The sequence below is a fragment of the Macrobrachium rosenbergii genome, chromosome 50, assembly GCF_040412425.1.
Source record: "Macrobrachium rosenbergii isolate ZJJX-2024 chromosome 50, ASM4041242v1, whole genome shotgun sequence".
In the NCBI taxonomy this organism is placed as follows: domain Eukaryota; kingdom Metazoa; phylum Arthropoda; class Malacostraca; order Decapoda; family Palaemonidae; genus Macrobrachium; species Macrobrachium rosenbergii.
The window spans coordinates 15,255,001-15,277,500 of record NC_089790.1 but is presented as its reverse complement, the minus strand read 5'-3'; the positions used below and the strand labels follow the sequence as shown (position 1 = coordinate 15,277,500).

Sequence of the window (22,500 nt, the reverse complement as noted above, 5' to 3'; positions counted from 1 at the left end):
GGTTACTAAGCCATTTGGTCATACTGAAAGAAAGAATTACGAACGATTATAACGTGAATGATATAAACAGCAGATCGTTTCACAAAGTTATCATTTTTATAAATCAAATCTGAGCATATGAGATCGAAAACTTAAATAAATACATATTTGTCATCTGCCAATTTCATGGGACCTGGTCAAACCTAACTAAAATGGGTCCTTAAGCGACTTCTAATTACTTGTTATGCGTCAAAATCTGAAGATTTGCATACTCCTAGATTATAAGTGAATGATATAAACCTACAAAGTTAATATAAAGTAGAAATCAGTAAAAAAAAATCCAGTGTTCAGAGATAGATTACCTACTTTATACATTCTGGAAATATATTCTTTTTCACTAAAGGAAAATGAGAGAGAGAGAGAGAGAGAGAGAGAGAGAGAGAGAGAGAGAGAGAGAGAGAGAGAGAGAGAGAGAGAGAGAGAGAGAAGACCTTATTTCTTCCCAGTAACATATGCAATCAATGGCTCGTCACATCACCACTGTGTTTGCTCCCTCCCAGTCGCGAGTTATACAGATTCAAAGGAAACTATGAGAGAGAGAGAGAGAGAGAGAGAGAGAGAGAGAGAGAGAGAGAGAGAGAGAGAGAGAGAGAGAGAGAGAGGGCAGCCATTCCATAATCAAAGCACTTACAACAGACCCAGATGTGGGTTAAACAAATAAAAAGAAACTATGAGAGAGAGAGAGAGAGAGAGAGAGAGAGAGAGAGAGAGAGAGAGAGAGAGAGAGAGAGGGCAGCCTTTTCATAATCAAAGCATGAAAGCTTCCTAACCATTCCCCTCTCCCTCCCCACAACACCTGAACCATCATCTATGAAAGTTCTTCGGCGTCAGTTAAGTGACTGGAATGAGCCAGGTGAATGGGCCCACTAATCTGTGCTGACCTAACCACTGGGGCGTGCCCCAGCCACTGGGGCGTGACGGACGTTCACCCGAGTGTTTGATTAATACAACAGAAGGCGCTGTTAATGAAGGCGCCCACCTATACGACGTATCAGAGCCCACTGAAATCCAAAAGGACCTTCGGAATAAAGGGCTCTAATGGGCGTTAATTTCTTGCCCCTAAGGTAATTGAGAATTGGGCAAGAGTACTATCAATTTATTTAATGTATAATGAATTGGGAACAAATATATGTTTTCTTTTGAAGCGGATGTTATATGGGATTAGAATGTAAAGGGGGAAATTGTTTTTAATACTGAGAGGTAACTGTACGTCTCTCTCTCTCTCTCTCTCTCTCTCTCTCTCTCTCTCTCTCTCTCTCTCTCTATATATATATATATATATATATATATATATATATATATATATATATATATATATATATATATATATATATATATATATATATATATATATATATGTATAAAGAGTTGATATCTAATAATAATAATAATAATAATAATAATAATAATAATAATAATAATATTAATAATAATAAGAGAACAAGAAATGTGCTAAACAGTAAAAACGATCACATATACTAAGAAGATTAAAAAGACAAAAGAATAATTACAAAAACGAGAATAAAAACAACGTCAAGAATGTAAGAATATCAATAAAATAGAAATAGAGGAGATTAAGGGAAAATGTAATATGCAAATAAGACCAAATAAAAAAATAAAAAATAAAAAGTTCGGTTACCGGATTTCGCCCAAATCCGGATTATCCAGAAAAGTGGCCGGATACTGGAGGTGTTGGAGGAGGGGGAGGGGCAAAGCTTAAGCCGAAAGATAGGGAGATATAAGAAGGGGTGGGTTAGCGGGTAGGGTGTGGGGGGGGGGGATGAAAGTTTGAAGCGAACTTTACGTTACGTTCCCTATATATATATATATATATATATATATATATATATATATATATATATATATATATATATATATATATATATATATATATATATATATATATTTATATATATATATATATATATTTATATATATATATAGATAGATATATAGACAGATATAAGATATAAAAATACTCTATTTATTCAATGTTATGTCAACAACTGTTTCAGCCACTAACCTTTGGATATCATCTAGAAATTACTGATTATACAAAGGAACTACAACTCAATATACAGATGAGTTCGGTGAGAAAATTAAAGATTAAAATAAAAATCTGAAGAATATCAGTTATCATATCACTTCACAAACCAAAAAGTGAAAATGTACAAGAAACATCATTGGAGACAGCTGGGAATCCATATATATATATATATATATATATATATATATATATATATATATATATATATATATATATATATATATATATATATATATATATATATATATATATATATATATATATATATGTATATATATATATATATATATATATATATATATAATGCATATATATATATATAACATATATATATGTATATACATATATATATATATATATATATATATATATATATATATATATATATATATATATTCTTCCATATATATATATATATATATATATATATATATATATATATATATATATATATATATATATATATATATATATATATATATATATATATATATATATATATATATATATATATATATATATATATATATATCACAACTGAATACTAAAAGACTGAGAGAGCTCTATAATTTACAAGCGCCAATGATTACCTAAAGTGTTTACCTGGTAGGGGTTAATTATTCTTCCAAATTAATTGAGAAATTACTGCCCTAATTAAAAATCTAAATGATTAACTTTATAATCAAGTCTTAATTGGGTTTTATATGAGGGGCCCATGTCAATTACAAAACAAGAAAAATAAATATGGGAAAATGAATCCACCACGAGAATTCCGATGGATTACATAAAAAATGTCCTAACAAGCGAATATATATATGTTCATTTTAGTGGTTTGTAGGGAACGCACGTGGATTTCTGCTGTTTTTACAAAAGGGCCAAAAGAACATTTCTTTCTATTATTTACAATAAAAAGGAGATGAGATATTCAAGATGAATTACATACAATACGTTTTAACAAGCGAGGTAAATACTTTTTTGATTTCAGTGCTTTTTAGAGAAAACTCGTGGATTTATTTTGTTATTTGATGTTACATAACAAGAAAAATAAATATAAAAATATATAAATATATAAAATATGTTTTAATAAGCGAAATTTATATGCTTTTATTTTATGTGTTTTTAGAAAAAACTCATTGATTTCTTTTGTTATTTTTACAAGAGGCCAACACTGTATCCACTCATTCATAGGAATTAATAATAATAATAATAATAATAATAATAATAATAATAATAATAATAATAATAAATAATAATAATAATAATAATAATAATAATAAAAGTAAACTTAAACAATTTATAAAAACAAACCAAGCGTTTAGAGAAATATGACCCTATAACGAGGCTATAATATCGAGAATTAAAAGCCACAATAGTGTTAAAACTCTGTACACAGATATTTTTAACTATAAAGTAAAATACTACAACAGGTAAGGGTCTAGACAACAACGCAGCGAGAGTAGTAACTTAAAATTATACTCCTATGCATTTATAAAAACAAACCAAGCGTTTAGGAGAAATATGAGTATAAATACAAACCAAGAGTATAGGAGAAATATGAGTATAAATACAAACCAAGCGTATAGGAGAAATATGAGTATAAATACAAACCAAGCGTATAGGAGAAATATGAGTATAAATACAAGCCAAGCGTTTAGGAGAAATATGAGTATAAATACAAACCAAGCGTTTAGGAAAACTATGAGTATAAATACAAACCAAGCGTATAGGAGAAATCTGAGTATAAATACAAACCAAGAGTATAGGAGAAATATGAGTAAAAATATAGACCAAGAGTATAGGAGAAATATGAGTATAAATACAGACCAAGCGTATAGGAGAAATATGAGTATAAATACAAACCAAACGTACAGGAGAAATATGAGTATAAATACAGACCAAGCGTATAGGAAAAATATGAGTATAAATACAAACCAAACGTACAGGAGAAATATGAGTATAAATACAAACCAAGCGTGTAGGAGAAATATGAGTATAAATACAAGCCAAGCATTTAGGAGAAATATGAGTATAAATACAAACCAAGGGTATAGGAGAACTATGAGTATAAATACAAACCAAGCGTATAGGAGAAATATGAGTAAAAATATAGACCAAGGGTATAGGAGAACTATGAGTATAAATACAAACCAAGGGTATAGGAGAACTATGAGTATAAATACAAACCAAGCGTATAGGAGAAATATGAGTAAAAATATAGACCAAGGGTATAGGAGAACTATGAGTATAAATACAAACCAAGGGTATAGGAGAACTATGAGTATAAATACAAACCAAGCGTATAGGAGAACTATGAGTAAAAATATAGACCAAGAGTATAGGAGAAATATGAGTATAAATACAGACCAAACGTATAGGAGAAATATGAGTATAAATACAAACCAAACGTACAGGAGAAATATGAGTATAAATACAGACCAAGCGTATAGGAGAAATATGAGTATAAATACAAACCAAACGTACAGGAGAAATATGAGTATAAATACAGACCAAGCGTATAGGAGAAATATGAGTATAAATACAAACCAAACGTACAGGAGAGAAATATGAGTATAAATACAGACCAAGCGTTTAGGAGAAATATGAGTATAAATACAAACCAAGAGTATAGGAGAAATATGAGTATAAATACAAACCAAGGGTATAGGAGAAATATGAGTATAAATACAAACCAAGCGTATAGGAGAAATATGAGTATAAATACAAAACCAAACCAAGCGTATAGGAGAAATATGAGTATAAATACAAACCAAGCGTATAGGAGAAATATGAGTATAAATACAGACCAAGCGTATAGGAGAAATATGAGAAATATGAGTATAAATACAAACCAAGAGTGTAGGAGAGAAATATGAGTATAAATACAAACCAAGCATATAGGAGAAATATGAGTATAAATACAAACTAAGCGTATAGGAGAAATATGAGTATAAATACAGACCAAGCGTTTAGGAGAAATATGAGTATAAATACAAACCAAGAGTGTAGGAGAAATATGAGTATAAATACAAACCAAGCGTATAGGAGAAATATGAGTATAAATACAAACCAAGCGTATAGGAGAAATATGAGTATAAATACAAACCAAGGGTATAGGAGAAATATGAGTATAAATACAAACCAAGGGTATAGGAGAAATATGAGTATAAATACAAACCAAGGGTATAGGAGAAATATTAGTATAAATACAAACCAAGCGTATAGGAAAAATATGAGTATAAATACAAACCAAGCGTATAGGAGAAATATGAGTATAAATACAAACCAAGCGTATAGGAGAAATATGAGTATAAATACAAACCAAACGTACAGGAGAAATATGAGTATAAATACATACCAAGCGTTTAGGAGAAATATGAGTATAAATACAAACCAAGGGTATAGGAGAAATATGAGTATAAATACAAACCAAGCGAATAGGAGAAATATGAGTATAAATACAAACCAAGCGTATAGGAGAAATATGAGTATAAATACAAACCAAGGGTATAGGAGAAATATGAGTATAAATACAAACTAAGGGTGTAGGAGAAATATGAGTATAAATACAAACCAAGGGTATAGGAGAAATATGAGTATAAATACAAACCAAGGGTATAGGAGAAATATGAGTATAAATACAAACCAAGAGTGTAGGAAAAATATGAGTATAAATACAAACCAAGAGTGTAGGAGAAATATGAGTATAAATACAAACCAAGGGTATAGGAGAAATATGAGTATAAATACAAACCAAGGGTATAGGAGAAATATGAGTATAAATACAAACCAAGCGTATAGGAGAAATATGAGAATAAATACAAACCAAGAGTGTATAGAAATATGAGTATAAATACAAACCAAGAAAGAACTATGAGTATAAATACAAACCAAGAGTGTAGGAGAAATATGAGTATAAATACAAACCAAGGGTATAGGAGAAAAGTGAGTATAAATACAAACCAAGGGTATAGGAGAAATATGAGTATAAATACAAACCAAGGGTATAGGAGAAATATGAGTATAAATACAAACCAAGAGTGTAGGAGAAATATGAGTATAAATACAAACCAAGCGTATAGGAGAAATATGAGTATAAATACAAACCAAGAGTGTAGGAGAACTATGAGTATAAATACAAACCAAGCGTATAGGAGAAATATGAGTATAAATACAAAGCAAGCGTATAGGAGAAATATGAGTATAAATACAAACCAAGGGTATAGGAGAAATATGAGTATATATACAAACCAAGGGTATAGGAGAAATATGAGTATAAATACAAACCAAGGGTATAGGAGAAATATGAGTATAAATACAAACCAAACGTACAGGAGAAATATGAGTATAAATACAAACCAAGCGTTTAGGAGAAATATGAGTATAAATACAAACCAAGGGTATAGGAGAAATATGAGTATAACTACAAACCAAGGGTATAGGAGAAATATGAGTATAAATACAAACCAAGAGTGTAGGAGAAATATGAGTATAAATACAAACCAAGGGTATAGGAGAAATATGAGTATAAATACAACCAAAGTACAGGAGAAATATGAGTATAAATACAAACCAAGGGTATAGGAGAAATATGAGTATAAATACAATTCAAACGTACAGGAGAAATATGAGTATAAATACAGACCAAGCATTTAGGAGAAATATGAGTATAAATACAAACCAAGAGTGTAGGAGAAATATGAGTATAAATACAAACCAAGGGTATAGGAGAAATATGAGTATAAATACAAACCAAGGGTATAGGAGAAATATGAGTATAAATACAAACCAAGAGTGTAGGAGAAATATGAGTATAAATACAAACCAAGGGTATAGGAGAAATATGAGTATAAATACAAACCAAGGGTATAAGAGAAATATGAGTATAAATACAAACCAAGGGTATAGGAGAAATATGAGTATAAATACAAACCAAGAGTGTAGGAGAAATATGAGTATAAATACAAACCAATGGTATAGGAGAAATATGAGTATAAATACAAACCAAGCATATAGGAGAAATATGAGTATAAATACAAACCAAGGGTATAGGAGAAATATGAGTATAAATACAAACCAAGAGTGTAGGAGAAATATGAGTATAAATACAAACCAAGGGTATAAGAGAAATATGAGTATAAATACAAACCAAGCGTATAGGAGAAATATGAGTATAAATACAAACCAAGAGTGTAGGAGAAATATGAGTATAAATACAAACCAAGCGTATAGGAGAAATATGAGTATAAATACAAACCAAGCGTATAGGAGAAATATGAGTATAAATACAAACCAAGGGTATAGGAGAAATATGAGTATAAATACAAACCAAGGGTATAGGAGAAATATGAGTATAAATACAAACCAACCATATAGGAGAAATATGAGTATAAATACAAACCAAGCGTATAGGAGAAATATGAGTATAAATACAAACCAAACGTACAGGAGAAATATGAGTATAAATACAGACCAAGCGTTTAGGAGAAATATGAGTATAAATACAAACCAAGAGTGTAGGAGAAATATGAGTATAAATACAAACCAAGCGTATAGGAGAAATATGAGTATAAATACAAACCAAGCGTATAGGAGAAATATGAGTATAAATACAAACCAAGAGTGTAGGAGAAATATGAGTATAAATACAAACCAAGCGTATAGGAGAAATATGAGTATAAATACAAACCAAGCGTATAGGAGAAATATGAGTATAAATACAGACCAAGCGTTTAGGAGAAATATGAGTATAAATACAGACCAAGAGTGTAGGAGAAATATGAGTATAAATACAAACCAAGCGTTTAGGAGAAATATGAGTATAAATACAAACCAAGAGTGTAGGAGAAATATGAGTATAAATACAAACCAAGCGTATAGGAGAAATATGAGTATAAATACAGACCAAGCATTTAAGAGAAATATGAGTATAAATACAAACCAAGAGTGTAGGAGAAATATGAGTATAAATACAAACCAAGCGTATAGGAGAAATATGAGTATAAATACAAACCAAGAGTGTAGGAGAAATATGAGTATAAATACAAACCAAGCGTATAGGAGAAATATGAGTATAAATACAAACCAAGCGTATATAGGAGAAATATGAGTATAAATACAGACCAAGCGTATAGGAGAAATATGAGTATAAATACAAACCAATCGTATAGGAGAAATATGAGTATAAATACAAACCAAGCGTATAGGAGAAATATGAGTATAAATACAGACCAAGCATATAGGAGAAATATGAGTATAAATACAAACCAAGCGTATAGGAGAAATATGAGTATAAATACAAACCAAGCGTATAGGAGAAATATGAGTATAAATACAGACCAAGCGTATAGGAGAAATATGAGTATAAATACAGACCAAGCGTATAGGAGAAATACGAGTATAAATACAAACCAAGCGCATAGGAGAAATATGAGTATAAATACAAACCAAGCGTAGGTATAGGAGCATAAACAAAAGGTGGAAATAGGCGAATAATGAAAATACTGAGAGGAAACTCGTCCTAATCTTTGTACCATCTCCTAAATCTCTGCTAGTTCGCCCAGAAGCCTTTGTTTCACCCTTGATGAAAACCGCCCAATTTTTGTCGCCAAGTCTAATACAGGTATTTTGTCTCGCGTTGCTTAACAAAGTCCTTTGATGTTGGATTCCTGAGGGCTTCAGGATCCTGGATCCTTGCGGCCTGAAATCCAAAGAAGGATTTTGTGGGTTTATCCACATGCCAGAGTTGGAAGGTGGCTCGGGTGGGGTGGGGTTTATCTTTTAAGGGGGGTATGGAATCCCTCCGTGGAAAGGAGAATGAATGGTAAATATGGTTTATGGTTAACAAGTTTCGTAAAGTTTTGGCGTTCTGATTGATCTGTTCCTTCGTTCGTTTACTCTCTCTCTCTCTCTTCTCTCTCTCTCTCTCTCTCTCTCTCTCTCTCTCTCTCTCTCTCTCTCTCTCTCTCTCTCTCTCTCTCTCTATCTTTTAGAACATGGGTTATTTTTTATATTCATACGTGGCTTGAGTTTCCTATCTCTCTCTCTCTCTCTCTCTCTCTTTTAGAGATGCGTTAATTTTTCTTATTCACACGTGGCTTGAATTTCTCTCTCTCTCTCTCTCTCTCTCTCTCTCTCTCTCTCTCTCTCTCTCTCTCTCTCTCTCTCTCTGAGTATATGTCAATTTTTACCTATTCATATTCGCATATGCAGTGTTTGAATTTTTCTGCTTCTTCTCTCTCTCTCTCTCTCTCTCTCTCTCTCTCTCTCTCTCTCTCTCTCTCTCTCTCTCAGCCTGTGTGTACAACTTCATTCATCCCACCTAATTCTCTTATCCTCTTCGCTGAAATGAACAACAGTTCTGAACTGAATCACAGTGAAACAGAGAGAGAGAGAGAGAGAGAGAGAGAGAGAGAGAGAGAGAGAGAGAGGCACCAGATTTCACCTTCATGATGAAAAAAGATGTTCAGATTTATAAGTCACGCTACCTCGGTCAATTCTTTAATGAATTATAGATTTGCCTGTTCACCTGCTGTTCCTAATACGTGGTTATGCATATTGTTTGTCTTAATAATTTACTTACATTCTTTTATATATATTTATTAACTTGTTCATTTATTCTTTCTTTTTTCCGTAAGTGATCTCTCTTTCTGTATTTCCCATTGCCTTCTGTTAACTTCTTTCTAATGAACACCATCATATTCTTTGGAAGCTTAAATATCAAGTCGCAGTGGCCCCTTTGCTGGGCTTGTTCCATATGAATAGGGTTCATCTTCCGAGTGATAATAATAATAATAATAATAATAATAATAATAATAATAATAATAATAATAATAATAATAATAATAATAATAAGTGCATAAATATTTGAGGCGTTACCTAAGTAATGTTGGTAGTTCTGATATAAAGTGAATATAATGTTTGAAATGCGGTTCTTAGGATTATGTGCAAGTGGAATAAATAAGAAACTGAGAGAGAGAGAGAGAGAGAGAGAGAGAGAGAGAGAGAGAGAGAGAGAGAGAATAGCTTATAAGAATGACTCATGATGACGTCATCAAGGCCACAACGTTCGTATGCCCGTTTACCAATCTCTCCTTTCAAAAATGCACGCAACCGCATGCGCACACCTGCGAACACACGTGAACACACGAACACACACACACACAACTATTACTCATCCCCTTGCCAGGAAGTAAAGCGTTTCCGGTAACTCGGTACTCTGGGCGAGTAATCGATTACCTGAAATTGCTGCTTAGATTATTCATGGGGCAGAAATGTTGCAGCATATGACGAGTTAGAAAAGGCTGGTTTCTCTTGAAGGGGAGAGAGAGAGAGAGAGAGAGAGAGAGTCTGGGAGAGAGAGTAGAGTCTTTATGTTTACGTATGTATGTATGTATGTATGTGCATATATACATTTTATATATATATATATATATATATATATATATATATATATATATATATATATATATATATATATATATATATATATATATATATATATATATGTGTGTGTGTGTGTGTGTATGTATGTGTGTAATTATATACATATCTACTGTATGTGTATGTATGTGTAAATATATACATATATATACATATATATGTGTGTGTAAATTAGAAGATAACATGATATTTACTTTGATAATGTCCAGTAATTCACGAAAAATACCCATTGTTTAGCATGCTGATTTAAAAAAAAAACTAAAAGGTTAAAAACAATAAACACAACTGACAAAAAAAAAAAACCTTTACGAAGACTTAAACGAGACCCGCTCACATAACCTCATAATCTTCCCATTCCAACATTCCTTAAAGAGGAGGGCGACTCCTTCTCTCGCCAGAGATCAGTAGTCGAATTTTACGAAAGAGAATCTTTGTGATTCTTTCATTTTTTTTTCCTCTTGACTCTCATTCATTATGGACGTCGATCATTCTCGCGAATTTTTTATATGACGGGTCAATGAATCGAGAGAATTCTTAGTTTTTGTTTTCTGAACTTCGTATCGAGGACAATTTCTGTATTTACGTTTGATCTTCTTTTTTCTTTTGGGTGTGATGGATTTTTGGTTGGGTGTGTGTGTGTGTGTGAGTGTGTATGTCAGTGTATTGCGTGCACATGTGTGTGTACTGATAAAGAGGAATGTGCGAGCATACATACAGGTATGTGTGTGTGTATATATATATATATGTATATATATATATATATGTATATATATATATATATATATATATATATATATATATATATATATATATATATATATATATATATATATATAAAGACAAATTCCACGAAGGAAAGAGAAACAACGGAGTGCTGCAAGGCCTTTCGACGTAGTCCTTTACTTAGCAGACTGAAGAAATATAAAAATAAGTTTTGCAGAGAAGGCTCGTATAAATGACAGGCGGGGATTACAAAGGAAAAAATATGTGCCTGGAATCCAACACAATTAAAGAATTATTGGACATACCAAAACATGGTTAACATTAAAAAAGTTTTACAAAGGATTAGGCTCAATGGCTCAAAAACAGGGACAGGACAATTAAAAGATTATACAAAGAAGGTGACTGACCACCCACAAACATTTTAAAAAGCACAACTCAATTCTTCACATTTTTCGTAAACAAAAAAAAAATTTTTTTACAAAGTGAATATTTTTAACAAAGAAATTTATATTAAACATACGAATACATAGAAAATATATATAAGATAACTAATTTTTAATTGTCAGTGATTTTATCTTTTAGGCGATTCTTGAACATTCTGCTTATACAGGGATTCAAACAATTTATACCAAGGTTAAGATTAATATTAAAACTGGAAGTGAGCTGTATAATAGCGGATTCTAAAAGATTTCTTGAAGAGAAATCGTTTGATCTGGCAATCACTGAACTTTCAGTCCAGTTTATCCTGTGAGAGTTTTCACTTAAATGAATATACTCGTATATAGCATTGGATGTTTGTCAGGTTTTGACAGAGAACTTATGCTGCTTAACCCATACATCTACATCCTTGCTGGATTGGCCAATATAAAGAGAGGGTAGTCCATACATGGAATTTCATATATTGTTGTTTTTTCCTTATGGCTATTTTTTATTAACATTCCTTTTAGTGCGTTATTATAGGAAAAAACAAGGTTGACATTAAAATATTTTAATAAGGATTTTATGTTTTCAAAACCACTAAATAAGGCAAGCTAAGAATGTTCTTAGGCGTTTCTCTCTCCATGTTACTTTCACTATAAAACTTGATATTCACAAATATCTAGTATATGTGAAGGATAACATAAATCTGTCCCTATTTTTCTTATGTACTCGTATTTGATTTCTTGATCCAAATACTGGGGACTGACAATGCGCAATGCTCTTAAAAACACAGAAGAAAAAATGGATATTTTGATGTAATGGTGATGGCCTGAATAAAAATGGACACAAGTTAAGTTGTCGGTTGGTTTCCTATAAATACTGAATTTATTCGAGCCTTCTTTGTAAAACTTATTTTTATATTTCTTCAGTCTGCTAAGTAAAGGACTAACATCGAAAGGCCTTGCAGCACTCCGTTGTTTCTCTTTCCTTCGCGGAATTTGTCTCTATTTATATATTTGTCACGCTCCATATTTTCGTGACTCAGTTATACACACACACATATGTATTTATACAGTATATACATACTGTATATATTTATGTATGTATATATATATTTACATATATGTATACATACATACATACATATATATGTATGTATATATATGTATATATATACATACATATATACATACACACACATTATACTGTATATGTACTGTATGTATATTCAATCAATTACATATTTATATATTTATAGATGTCATCATATAAAAACCAACAAAACAGACAGCCCCCTATAAATTTTCTATTTTATTCTTTACGTCTTCGTAACTATCAAGAAACACAAGTTATTCTCCAGTGAAAATTTCAAAAGCAACAACCTGACAATGATACGCTTCCCATTATTTATCCCAAACAAACCCTTACACAAAACAATTTAAATAAAAAAATGTATGATAACAAACAGACACAAACACTCCCACCATGCATCAGATGGATACTCTCGAAATTCCGTTGTAATGGCAAAAAAAAAAAAATAAAATAAAATAAAAAAATTGCCTGTCTCCATGACGGACATTGAAAAAGCACCGGCTCAAACGGAGCTTCAGAGCTTCCGTCCCTTAGCGAAGAGATAGGCTGGTGGCAATTAACGCTATTTAGATAGCAACGACCGAGTGTCACGGTGAAAAATTTACGAGACAAGAGTAAAATTGGAAGAATGGATTGCAAATGGTGAAAGGGGGGTGGGGTGAGGGTGACCTACGATAGTGCTATTTCACCCTAATCACGCTGAACTCCCTCCAGAGATACAATGGATGGGAAGGCTGCACGCTTTACCAACACAGTAAGGAAAAAGGATTTAACCGGATCCTAACTGGCTATTTCGAGTCCTTAACTAGTTACTTCCAGTCTAGGACGGTATTAGGATGTATTACAGAGACGTAGCACTATAAAGCATGAAGCGTTAAGCAAGGGTGAAGCGTAAAGGAAGCGTTTATAGTCTAGGTAAAGCATGGATGAGGTAGTGCGTTCGGTTCCGTGTTATCGTACCTTATCCGCAGGCCACTATAGCACGCGACGATCCTATTTTAAGTTTCCTAATTACTTTTTTCGTTACGAAATTACTTTCATTTATCAGATTACTTAACTATTTTTATTCCGTTGGAGTCCCAGCCTATGGTTATTAAATGATATATCTTACCTAATGAGCTGATTGAGGGCATAAGTGTAGCCTAAGCCTACGCTACCAAACTTCACGTTCTTGGTATCACCAATCTTTGAGACATCGTTTGACGAAAACATGATTAAACAGGGATTTGTTATATTTATAAAAAAGCTACTATTTTTACTTTGAATTGAATATTAGAAATGGTTTTCTTCGGTTTGTTAACGTCCCCCTGAAATACTCCGACCAAATATGACGTATCGGAATTTCATTGGAAAAACAAGATAAAATGCCATTTGCTAAATAACTATAATCGGCCATTTGATACCTACAGTAAACTAGAAAAAAATGAGGGCATAGGCAGTATCCTACAGGACTCCCTACTGCAAAGAATTCCTAATGACTGAAAAAATGCAGTAGTAGTTCCTATGCGTCACAGTAACAGGTTCAGAAGACGAGCTGTTGACAACCAGTAATCTATAGGCCTAGGCCTAGTTACTTCTAGACATTTTTAATACCATGAAAAATATTATTTTTTATATTATGTGACATGTATGTAGGATGAATGACATTTTCATATCATAACTGAAGCCGCCATTGCACTTATGTACCATAGTAATATGCGGGAAATATGAGACATGTTAACTGGGAAAGTGTTTACTGGTTAACGAGACCGGCACAAAACTGGGGGAAAAAACAAAAAAATAAAATAAAATTAATTCTGCTTTACTTACATTCGACATGTTACCCCGTGTTGTTTTTGAATGATTCCTGCGCCCATTTCCGCAATTACAAAGCTGTGCAACGTACCGCTAGACGATATTAAACGAAAAAAAAAATAATAATAATCTCATTCACTAACGGGTATACTATAGTTCGACGTGTCGCCACCAGGGCGGCGCTGCTGCTGCTGCTTCTCGCGCATGCGCAGAACCTTCTTGCTCCTCGCGGCCATCTTCACCGCCAGAGTTAAATGTACTCAGAGTTTCTGTGATTATTTTAGTTAATTATCTTCGTAAGTGGCTCGTTGTGTTGCACATAATTACGGAAATGGGTGCGGGAGTTCTTCAAGAGTAAATGGAGTAGCATTTCATAGGTAAGGAAAGCAGAATGAATTTTATTTACCCATAAATATATGATAAAATTAAATGTCTTGTGGAAGTAAATTTGATTTCTATGACATGTCTTATATTTTCATTATATTGTGTCATTAAGCGCAATGGCGATTTCAGTTTTGAAATCAGATCATTATTAATCATAAATAATGCCACATGATATAAAATTCTTAAAAGTCTTCCTCGTTATTCAAAATGTTTTGAAGTACCCAGGCCATAGCTTACTGGCTGTGTATATGTTAGCATGTCTTATACTTACAGCTCATTATTATGTCTTATATACGTGCAATGGCGATTTCAGTTTTGAAATCAAGTCATAATTACTCATGTATATGCCACCTGATATAAAATACAAAAGGTCTGGCTCGTTATTCAAAATGTTTAATAGTACCTAGGCCTAGACCAATATCTTACCGGTCCTTTAAACATGTTACGACACCTGCTGTATTTTGTCATTTATTATGAATTTTTTTTGCAGCAGGTAGGCGTGTACGATACACTGTACGCCGTCAATTTCTCAGTTTTAGATATGTTAAGGGAGGGTTAGTAGTTGTTCAACGATAGATTTTTATCAAAGGTGGTTTCTCAACGAAGTTCCGGAACGTCATTTTGGTTAGAGCATTTCAGAACGGCGTAAACAGACAGGTAAAAACAGCTTCTGTTATTCGGTTCAAAGTAAATATAGTCGTATTTTTCATGGTTATAACAAATCCTGGTTTAATTTACGTTTCCATCAAAGCTTATGTCTCATAGACTGATAATAGCGAAAAATGAAGTTTGGTAGCCTAAGCTAGACCTATACTCTCAGACTACTCATTTGGTGAGATGCTATATCATTTAAACCTTCTTCTAAGTACAATTTAATTTCGAATGCGTAAAATTAAGTTCTTTAACGATGAAAGTTATCGAACATCATGCCAAGGAAAAAATAGACTTATGAGTAACATTGACGAGGAAAATCATCTTGGCTAAACAAACGCTAGACCTATGCCTATCGAATCGGAGGGTATTTCTATGGTTTTTCTTTTTTTTAGATAAATTTTATTCCAATTAAGTCAATATTACTTACTTATGGTAATGCATTAGCAATTCTCTTAAAGTATCGTCCCAAAGCTTTAGAATGGAAAGAAATGACTTACCTAGGCTCTATCTTCGGTTTGTTCCCATGACACTGATTTTGGCGGGAAATATATTTGGATAAACGAGATTTTAAAACTCGCTAACTTTGCTTCCGGAATCACCTAAGTATTAATCATACTCCATAAATTGTAATAATACCGCTAATACAGTCTTCCTTCTTGTGATTTAAGAAGACAGAAGTGAATATTCACGCGCGTAAACCACATACTAGGACAGTGCTCGGCTTACCAGTCTCATGCGAGCGGTATTCAAACGGAATCATACGACGCCCGAGGAATGAACGATACAACCAAAGCGAAAGGAGCCTTTTAAAAGGTGTCGTGACCAAAGGGAAGTATATCCTTTTTATATACGCATGCGAGTTCTCGGAAATAGCTTTAGGTACCCGGATGAACAGAAAGAAATGAACATTTGTTGGAAAGCAAGCGTGACTCTTGCTAAACGTGGGCGGGTAGACATAACGTTTCACTGTCATAATGCAGCTTATATAATAACGTTACTGTGAGCATAAAGTTCATATTAGTATCTTTTACGAACTAACATTAAATGGCTTATTTAATATCATTTAGGGAGGCTCTGTGAACGAACAAAAAAGGAAGTAAATAACAAGTTTTTTTTAATGTTATAAAAATATAGCAAAAGAATTTTTGGAGCATGTAATGTTTTAAGCACAACCTTAGGAACGTGACATAATAAAGCACTTACTTATTACCGTCTACCCACACACAGGGATATGTGTATATATATATACTGTATATATATAATGAATGTATATATAAATGTATATTACAGTATATGTATAAATGTATATTACAGTATATATATATATATATATGAATATATATATATATATATATATATATATATATATATATATATATATATATATACACACACTCACATATATATATATATATATATATATATATATATATATATATATATATATATATATATAATATATATATATAATAGGCATCATCCACTCCTTGGCAGTTAAAAATTAGGGACGATTATGAACCAACCTCTAATAAAAATCCTGAAGATGCTAAGTGCTTAAATGGAAGGACATCATCTTCCATGAGGAGAAAGTGCCCTGAGCGTTGAGAAGGAAAAGATTATCTTTCTTCTCCTCAGACTAAATGATCCGTAACGAAAGCCATGATTTAAGTGAGTTACGAGTCGAGTTTCAGGTTTCTTTGGGGATAGGAAATGTATACATTTTCACACACATGTACACTCACGCTCACACACACACATGTATATATATATATATATATATATATATATATATATATATATATATATATATATATATATATTTTATATATGCATATATATATACAGTTATTAGTAAGAATGTGTCAGGGTATCGAGAATCTAAGATGATGGTGGTTTACGTGTGAAAAGAACAGAAAATACTTGCTGAAAGGTGGAGGTATCTTAGACACTTAAACAGAAACACACTCAAATATGTATAGTATATATATATATATATATATATATATATATATATATATATATATATATATGTATGTGTATATATATGTATATATAAAGTTCCATTTTTTATTTCATATTAAAGTTCATATAATTACATTTGTATAGATATATACAGTATATATATAATATATATAATGTGTATATAGATATATACATGCATATATACATATATATGTATATCTATAAACATATTATATATACATATATACATATGTATATGTATATCTATACATATATATATTATAAATTATATATATATATATATATATATATATATATAGAAATAAAAAATGGAACTTTAATTCGAAAAGGATGTACAGTTAAAGTATACCTTTGTTTAACCAGACCACTGAGCTGATTAACAGCCCTCCTGGGGCTGGCCCGAAGGATTAGACTTATTTTACGTGGCTAAGAACCAATTGGTTACCTAGTAATGGGACCCACAGTTTATTGTGGAATCCGAATCACATTATACCGAGAAATGAATATATATATATATATATATATATATATATATATATATATATATGTATGTATATACATGCATATTTGTGTGTGTTTCTGTTTAAATCTCTAAAATACCTCCATCTTTCAGCAAGTATTTTCTGTTCTTTTCAGACATAAACCACCATCTTAAATTCTCGATACCTGAAACATCCCTGGCACATTCTTACTAATAACTGTTCGCCTGATAATCTGTCCTAATTATGAGGAACGAGTCTAAAGGGAGACATTAAACAAAAGATATGATATATATACTTGAGAGAAGTGAATGCCCCCAGGAAATAATCAGACGCTGCGGGCTTCTGATAAAGATGATAAAAAAGAAATAGATGAAAAAGTGGTGGAAGAAAAATTGGCTTTAAGAAGCTTAGAAAGTGTGGGGAAAGAATGTATAAAATGATTCTCAGAAATTAAAAAAAATGGAACATTGATGCGAAAAGATGTAGATTTTTCTTAATAAAAGAATGGAAAATAAGATCATTGCTGAAATGGTAAAGGCGATATAACGAAAACACAAGATAATAAAATACAAAGAATGTAATAATGAAGGAATATTAGGCCAATATCCACATGCAGCATAAAATGCATTTTTCTTACCACCAAGAAACACAATAGCATGAATAAAATGAAATTCCGAAACGCGACAAGAGCTCATTAAATTGAAAAGTTTGTGTTGCAATGGAGGGCCTATTACACAAAGATGTTACTCGATGTCATGCCTCCTTAAGGCTTAGTTATTAGTTAATGAAGCTCTGTTATGTTATGTTATTTTGTATATCCTGTTCCTCTTGAGACTTACTTCTTATTAAATAAAGCTATGTTACGTTATGGTATTTGTAACTTTTGTTCCTTTTAAGACTTACTTCTTATTAAATGAAGCTATGTGATGTTATATTACTTTATGTTATTTTGTACACAGAATTACATAATGTGATATAACATAACACATTTATTTCCTAAGAAGTAAGCCTTAAGAGGCATAAAATATACATAATAACATAACGTAACATAGCTTCATTAACTAATAACTAAGCGGTGCAGAGGCATAATATCTCGAGTTGCATTTTGTGTAATAGGTGACACCACTCTCAGCAAATGCAGCTACAGCCTGCCTCTCGGGTCAGGTCCACAAATCTTAACCTCCGAATCCCGCTGTTGGTTTAACAAATTAGGTTCGAAGACCTCCCGGTTCCGCGCAGTTTTTCCGGGGGCGTTTAATGACCCCAGTGTTGACAAGCTGCCTGAGTCAACCTCCAAACTCGCCCGTCGCTTTTGTGCGAGAAATGCTAGATTTTAGCGGCGATTCGAAATTTCACTTTTAGAGAGATTAGGATGACTTGGTAAATGAATTGATTCCGGGTTGTTTCGAAATGAATGTGTCCTTTGCACGATTGAAGTTTTCCCGTTAGCTGGTGCGATTTGTGTTATGCTGGGTAAAACAATCCGTTGTGTTTCGATTATTACGTCAAAACAATCTGTTTTGTTTTGGCTGTTACGTCATTAATGCGTCCATGACTCTAGAAATATGTTATATACCACTTCCAACGAAATTCGAGTGATTATTATTATTATTATTATTATTATTATTATTATTATTAGATTAGATGTTATTATTATTCAGAAGATGTACCCTATTCATATGGAAAAAGTCCACAGGGCCAGTGACTTGAAATTCAAGCTTACAAAGATTATTATTATTATTATTATTATTATTATTATTATTATTATTATTATTATTATTATTATTATTATTATTATTATTATTATTATTCAGACTATGAACCCCATCCATATGGAACAAGCCCAAAACAGGGGCCACTGACTTGAAATTCAAGCTTCCAAAGAATACATTGGCGTTCGAATATTCGAAAAAATGTGGCACGAAGGATTATACTGCATAGTTTTATTATGGATTGGGCGATTTTTGTTTATGTTATTATCTTGGAGATTTTATACCATATAAACATGATAAAATATATTTAATGAATAAATGGGGGAACTGGAGCGAAACAAATCACCACATACCCACATATTTTTTGAACTATATCAGAAACTAATAATTTTTTTTAAAGATTGTTACATAGGCACAATGTACATAGAATTATCTTTAATTTAAAAACAATTTGTCGTCATATCTTCATAAATGACGATTGCAGCGCGATCTGAAAGCCGTTGATTTTAAGTAGTTAATTTTTCCCAATTCTTTATAATATGGGACATAACGTGTTTCTCGAGCGAAAAACTCAAATAATCACAAGATAAATTATTTAACTGTGATTCGTCGTAACACGAAAGTACATTCCTAAGTAGCTCGAGTGAGAAAGAGACATATCGCTTTCCGTACCGAATGACCGAATAAATCCCACCCTGACAAGAAAAAGACATCAAGAAGTTTTTTTAGTCGACGTGTTTACCACATGTTGACAATCCGCGGACGGTATATTTCCAGTTTTACGGCGTACAATATATCCTAAGTGACATGAGGATTAGAAAGGCAGGTGAACGTGGTATAAACTTTGAATAAAAGGATGGCATTTATTTGTGACTAACAGACTAAACAGAATCACCTATTTAATGATATATATATATATATATATATATATATATATATATATATATATATATATATTTATATATATATATATACACATTTACATATAGATTTGTATAGGTATATATATTATTATATATATATGTATATCTATACATGTATGTATAAATATATATATATATATATATGTATATATATATATATATATATATATATATATATATATATATATATATATATATATATATATATATATATGAAAGTATGCATATATACAGTATATGTTAATATATATGTAAATATATATATATATATATATATATATATATATATATATATATATATATATATATATATATATATATATGTGTGTGTGTGTGTGTGTGTGTGTATATATATAATCTACACTTGACTTATCATCACAATTCTGAAAATGTCTTACCAGAATCAATTAGTGTAACACGTTCGAAAATAAACTATTTCCCAGCAGAAGTAAAATGGAAGAAATACATAGTTTTTCATAGAAAGGAAAAAGCACAACAGTGCCTTGTATAATACATTCGTATTTAATCTTCTGTCGTCCTTGCTGCCAGATTAAAAATTTCTGACCAGCTCTTCCTACGGTTTTCTTTTAAGCCTTCGAATTTTCTCAATATCCTATTAAAGTTTTCTAATCCTGTGAAGTAAAAAATCTACCATTAAATAGTCATTAGTAATCATAATAATCGTTGCTTTTGTTCTCGCTTTTTATGCTGCGCAGTTCTGTATTATTTATATATTTATATATCTTTCACACTCGAAACTGTTCACAGTATTTTCGTTGCGATGTCTGAAAGCTCCTTCTTCATTTCTTTCCCGTAGGTGTTCCTCAGGCAGTGCTGTCAGTTCTTTGCATTCCTCTTTCTTCATTCTTACTCTTAACCCTCTCCTAACAGCTGTTTCAACATTATTTTGAGCGCTGAATGACCTCATAAGTTCCAGAGCTTGGCCTTGGGCATAAATTTTATATTCCAGTTCCAGTTCTTCATTTCTTGAATATTTGGAAATATAGATTATTTCATTTTTAACAGTGTATTCACTTTGGTACTGTTTGGAGTTGTTTCAGCACTCTCGGCTCCATCCATCCGACGATGTTTGGAGACCCTTGGAGCCCCTTTAGAGCTCTTTGGAGCTAATAAAATGTTTTCATTCAAGGTGATCCCCCTTACCTATTGTTTTGGGAGGGCGTATAAATTTACGGAATAATTTCCTATATGTGTCTTCAAGATTATACAGTTTTTAAGCAATCTACGTCTAAAATCATGAAAGCTACAAAGATAATCACGGGGCACTTTCGGCCATTCAGCGCTTCAGACAGGGAAACGAGTGAGTTGTAATGGTTAGCCAGCAAGATCAAGAGACCCAGAAATTAAAGGAGGTACACTACAAGGATCTAAAAGTAAAACTGAGGTAAACCCTCACAGTTACGCTAAGAATTAATAGTCAGAGAGGCTGGAGAGCAAGATGGGAGAATGGAAGCGGGAATGGGTAAAATGGAGTGCAGCTAGGGGCCGAAGGAACGCCGCAAAGACCCTTTTAGTAACGCCCACAGTGCACCACGACGGAGATCCATAGGATCTTGACAGAGGGTGGTGACTTCTTTGTAAACGCCCTTAGAAGTCTTCCTACGAAGGGAAATGTTTATCAGGTTCGCGGATTCAGACGCTGAGGAACTTCTGTAGCGGGTAATTCAATTGTCAATTGGACAGGGACCCCGTAATTCCTTACGTCCACGAAAGTCTTTGATCTGAGGGTTATCTAAATGTCTGTGAGGGACAAGGGACACTGTAGCTTTCGCGCGAGACGTACAGGC

General features: G+C 32.1%; 1 protein-coding gene across 3 annotated transcripts in view; it reads right to left on the bottom strand.

Annotated features, from left to right (window-relative positions):
• The window catches only part of LOC136832661 (uncharacterized), a 143,233-nt gene that overhangs the window by 106,112 nt on the left and 14,621 nt on the right, over positions 1-22,500 (bottom strand). Inside the window, exon 1 of one of the 3 annotated variants that reach the window (XM_067093947.1) lies at positions 14,570-14,721. The exons of 1 other annotated variant lie outside the window; for it this stretch is intronic. In XM_067093947.1, the coding sequence (XP_066950048.1) occupies positions 14,570-14,578 (9 nt within the window). In that variant the 5' untranslated portion in view covers positions 14,579-14,721. Of the gene's footprint in view, positions 1-14,569; positions 14,722-22,500 lie in introns of those variants that run through there. One more of the 3 variants, XM_067093948.1, reaches the window with a different exon arrangement.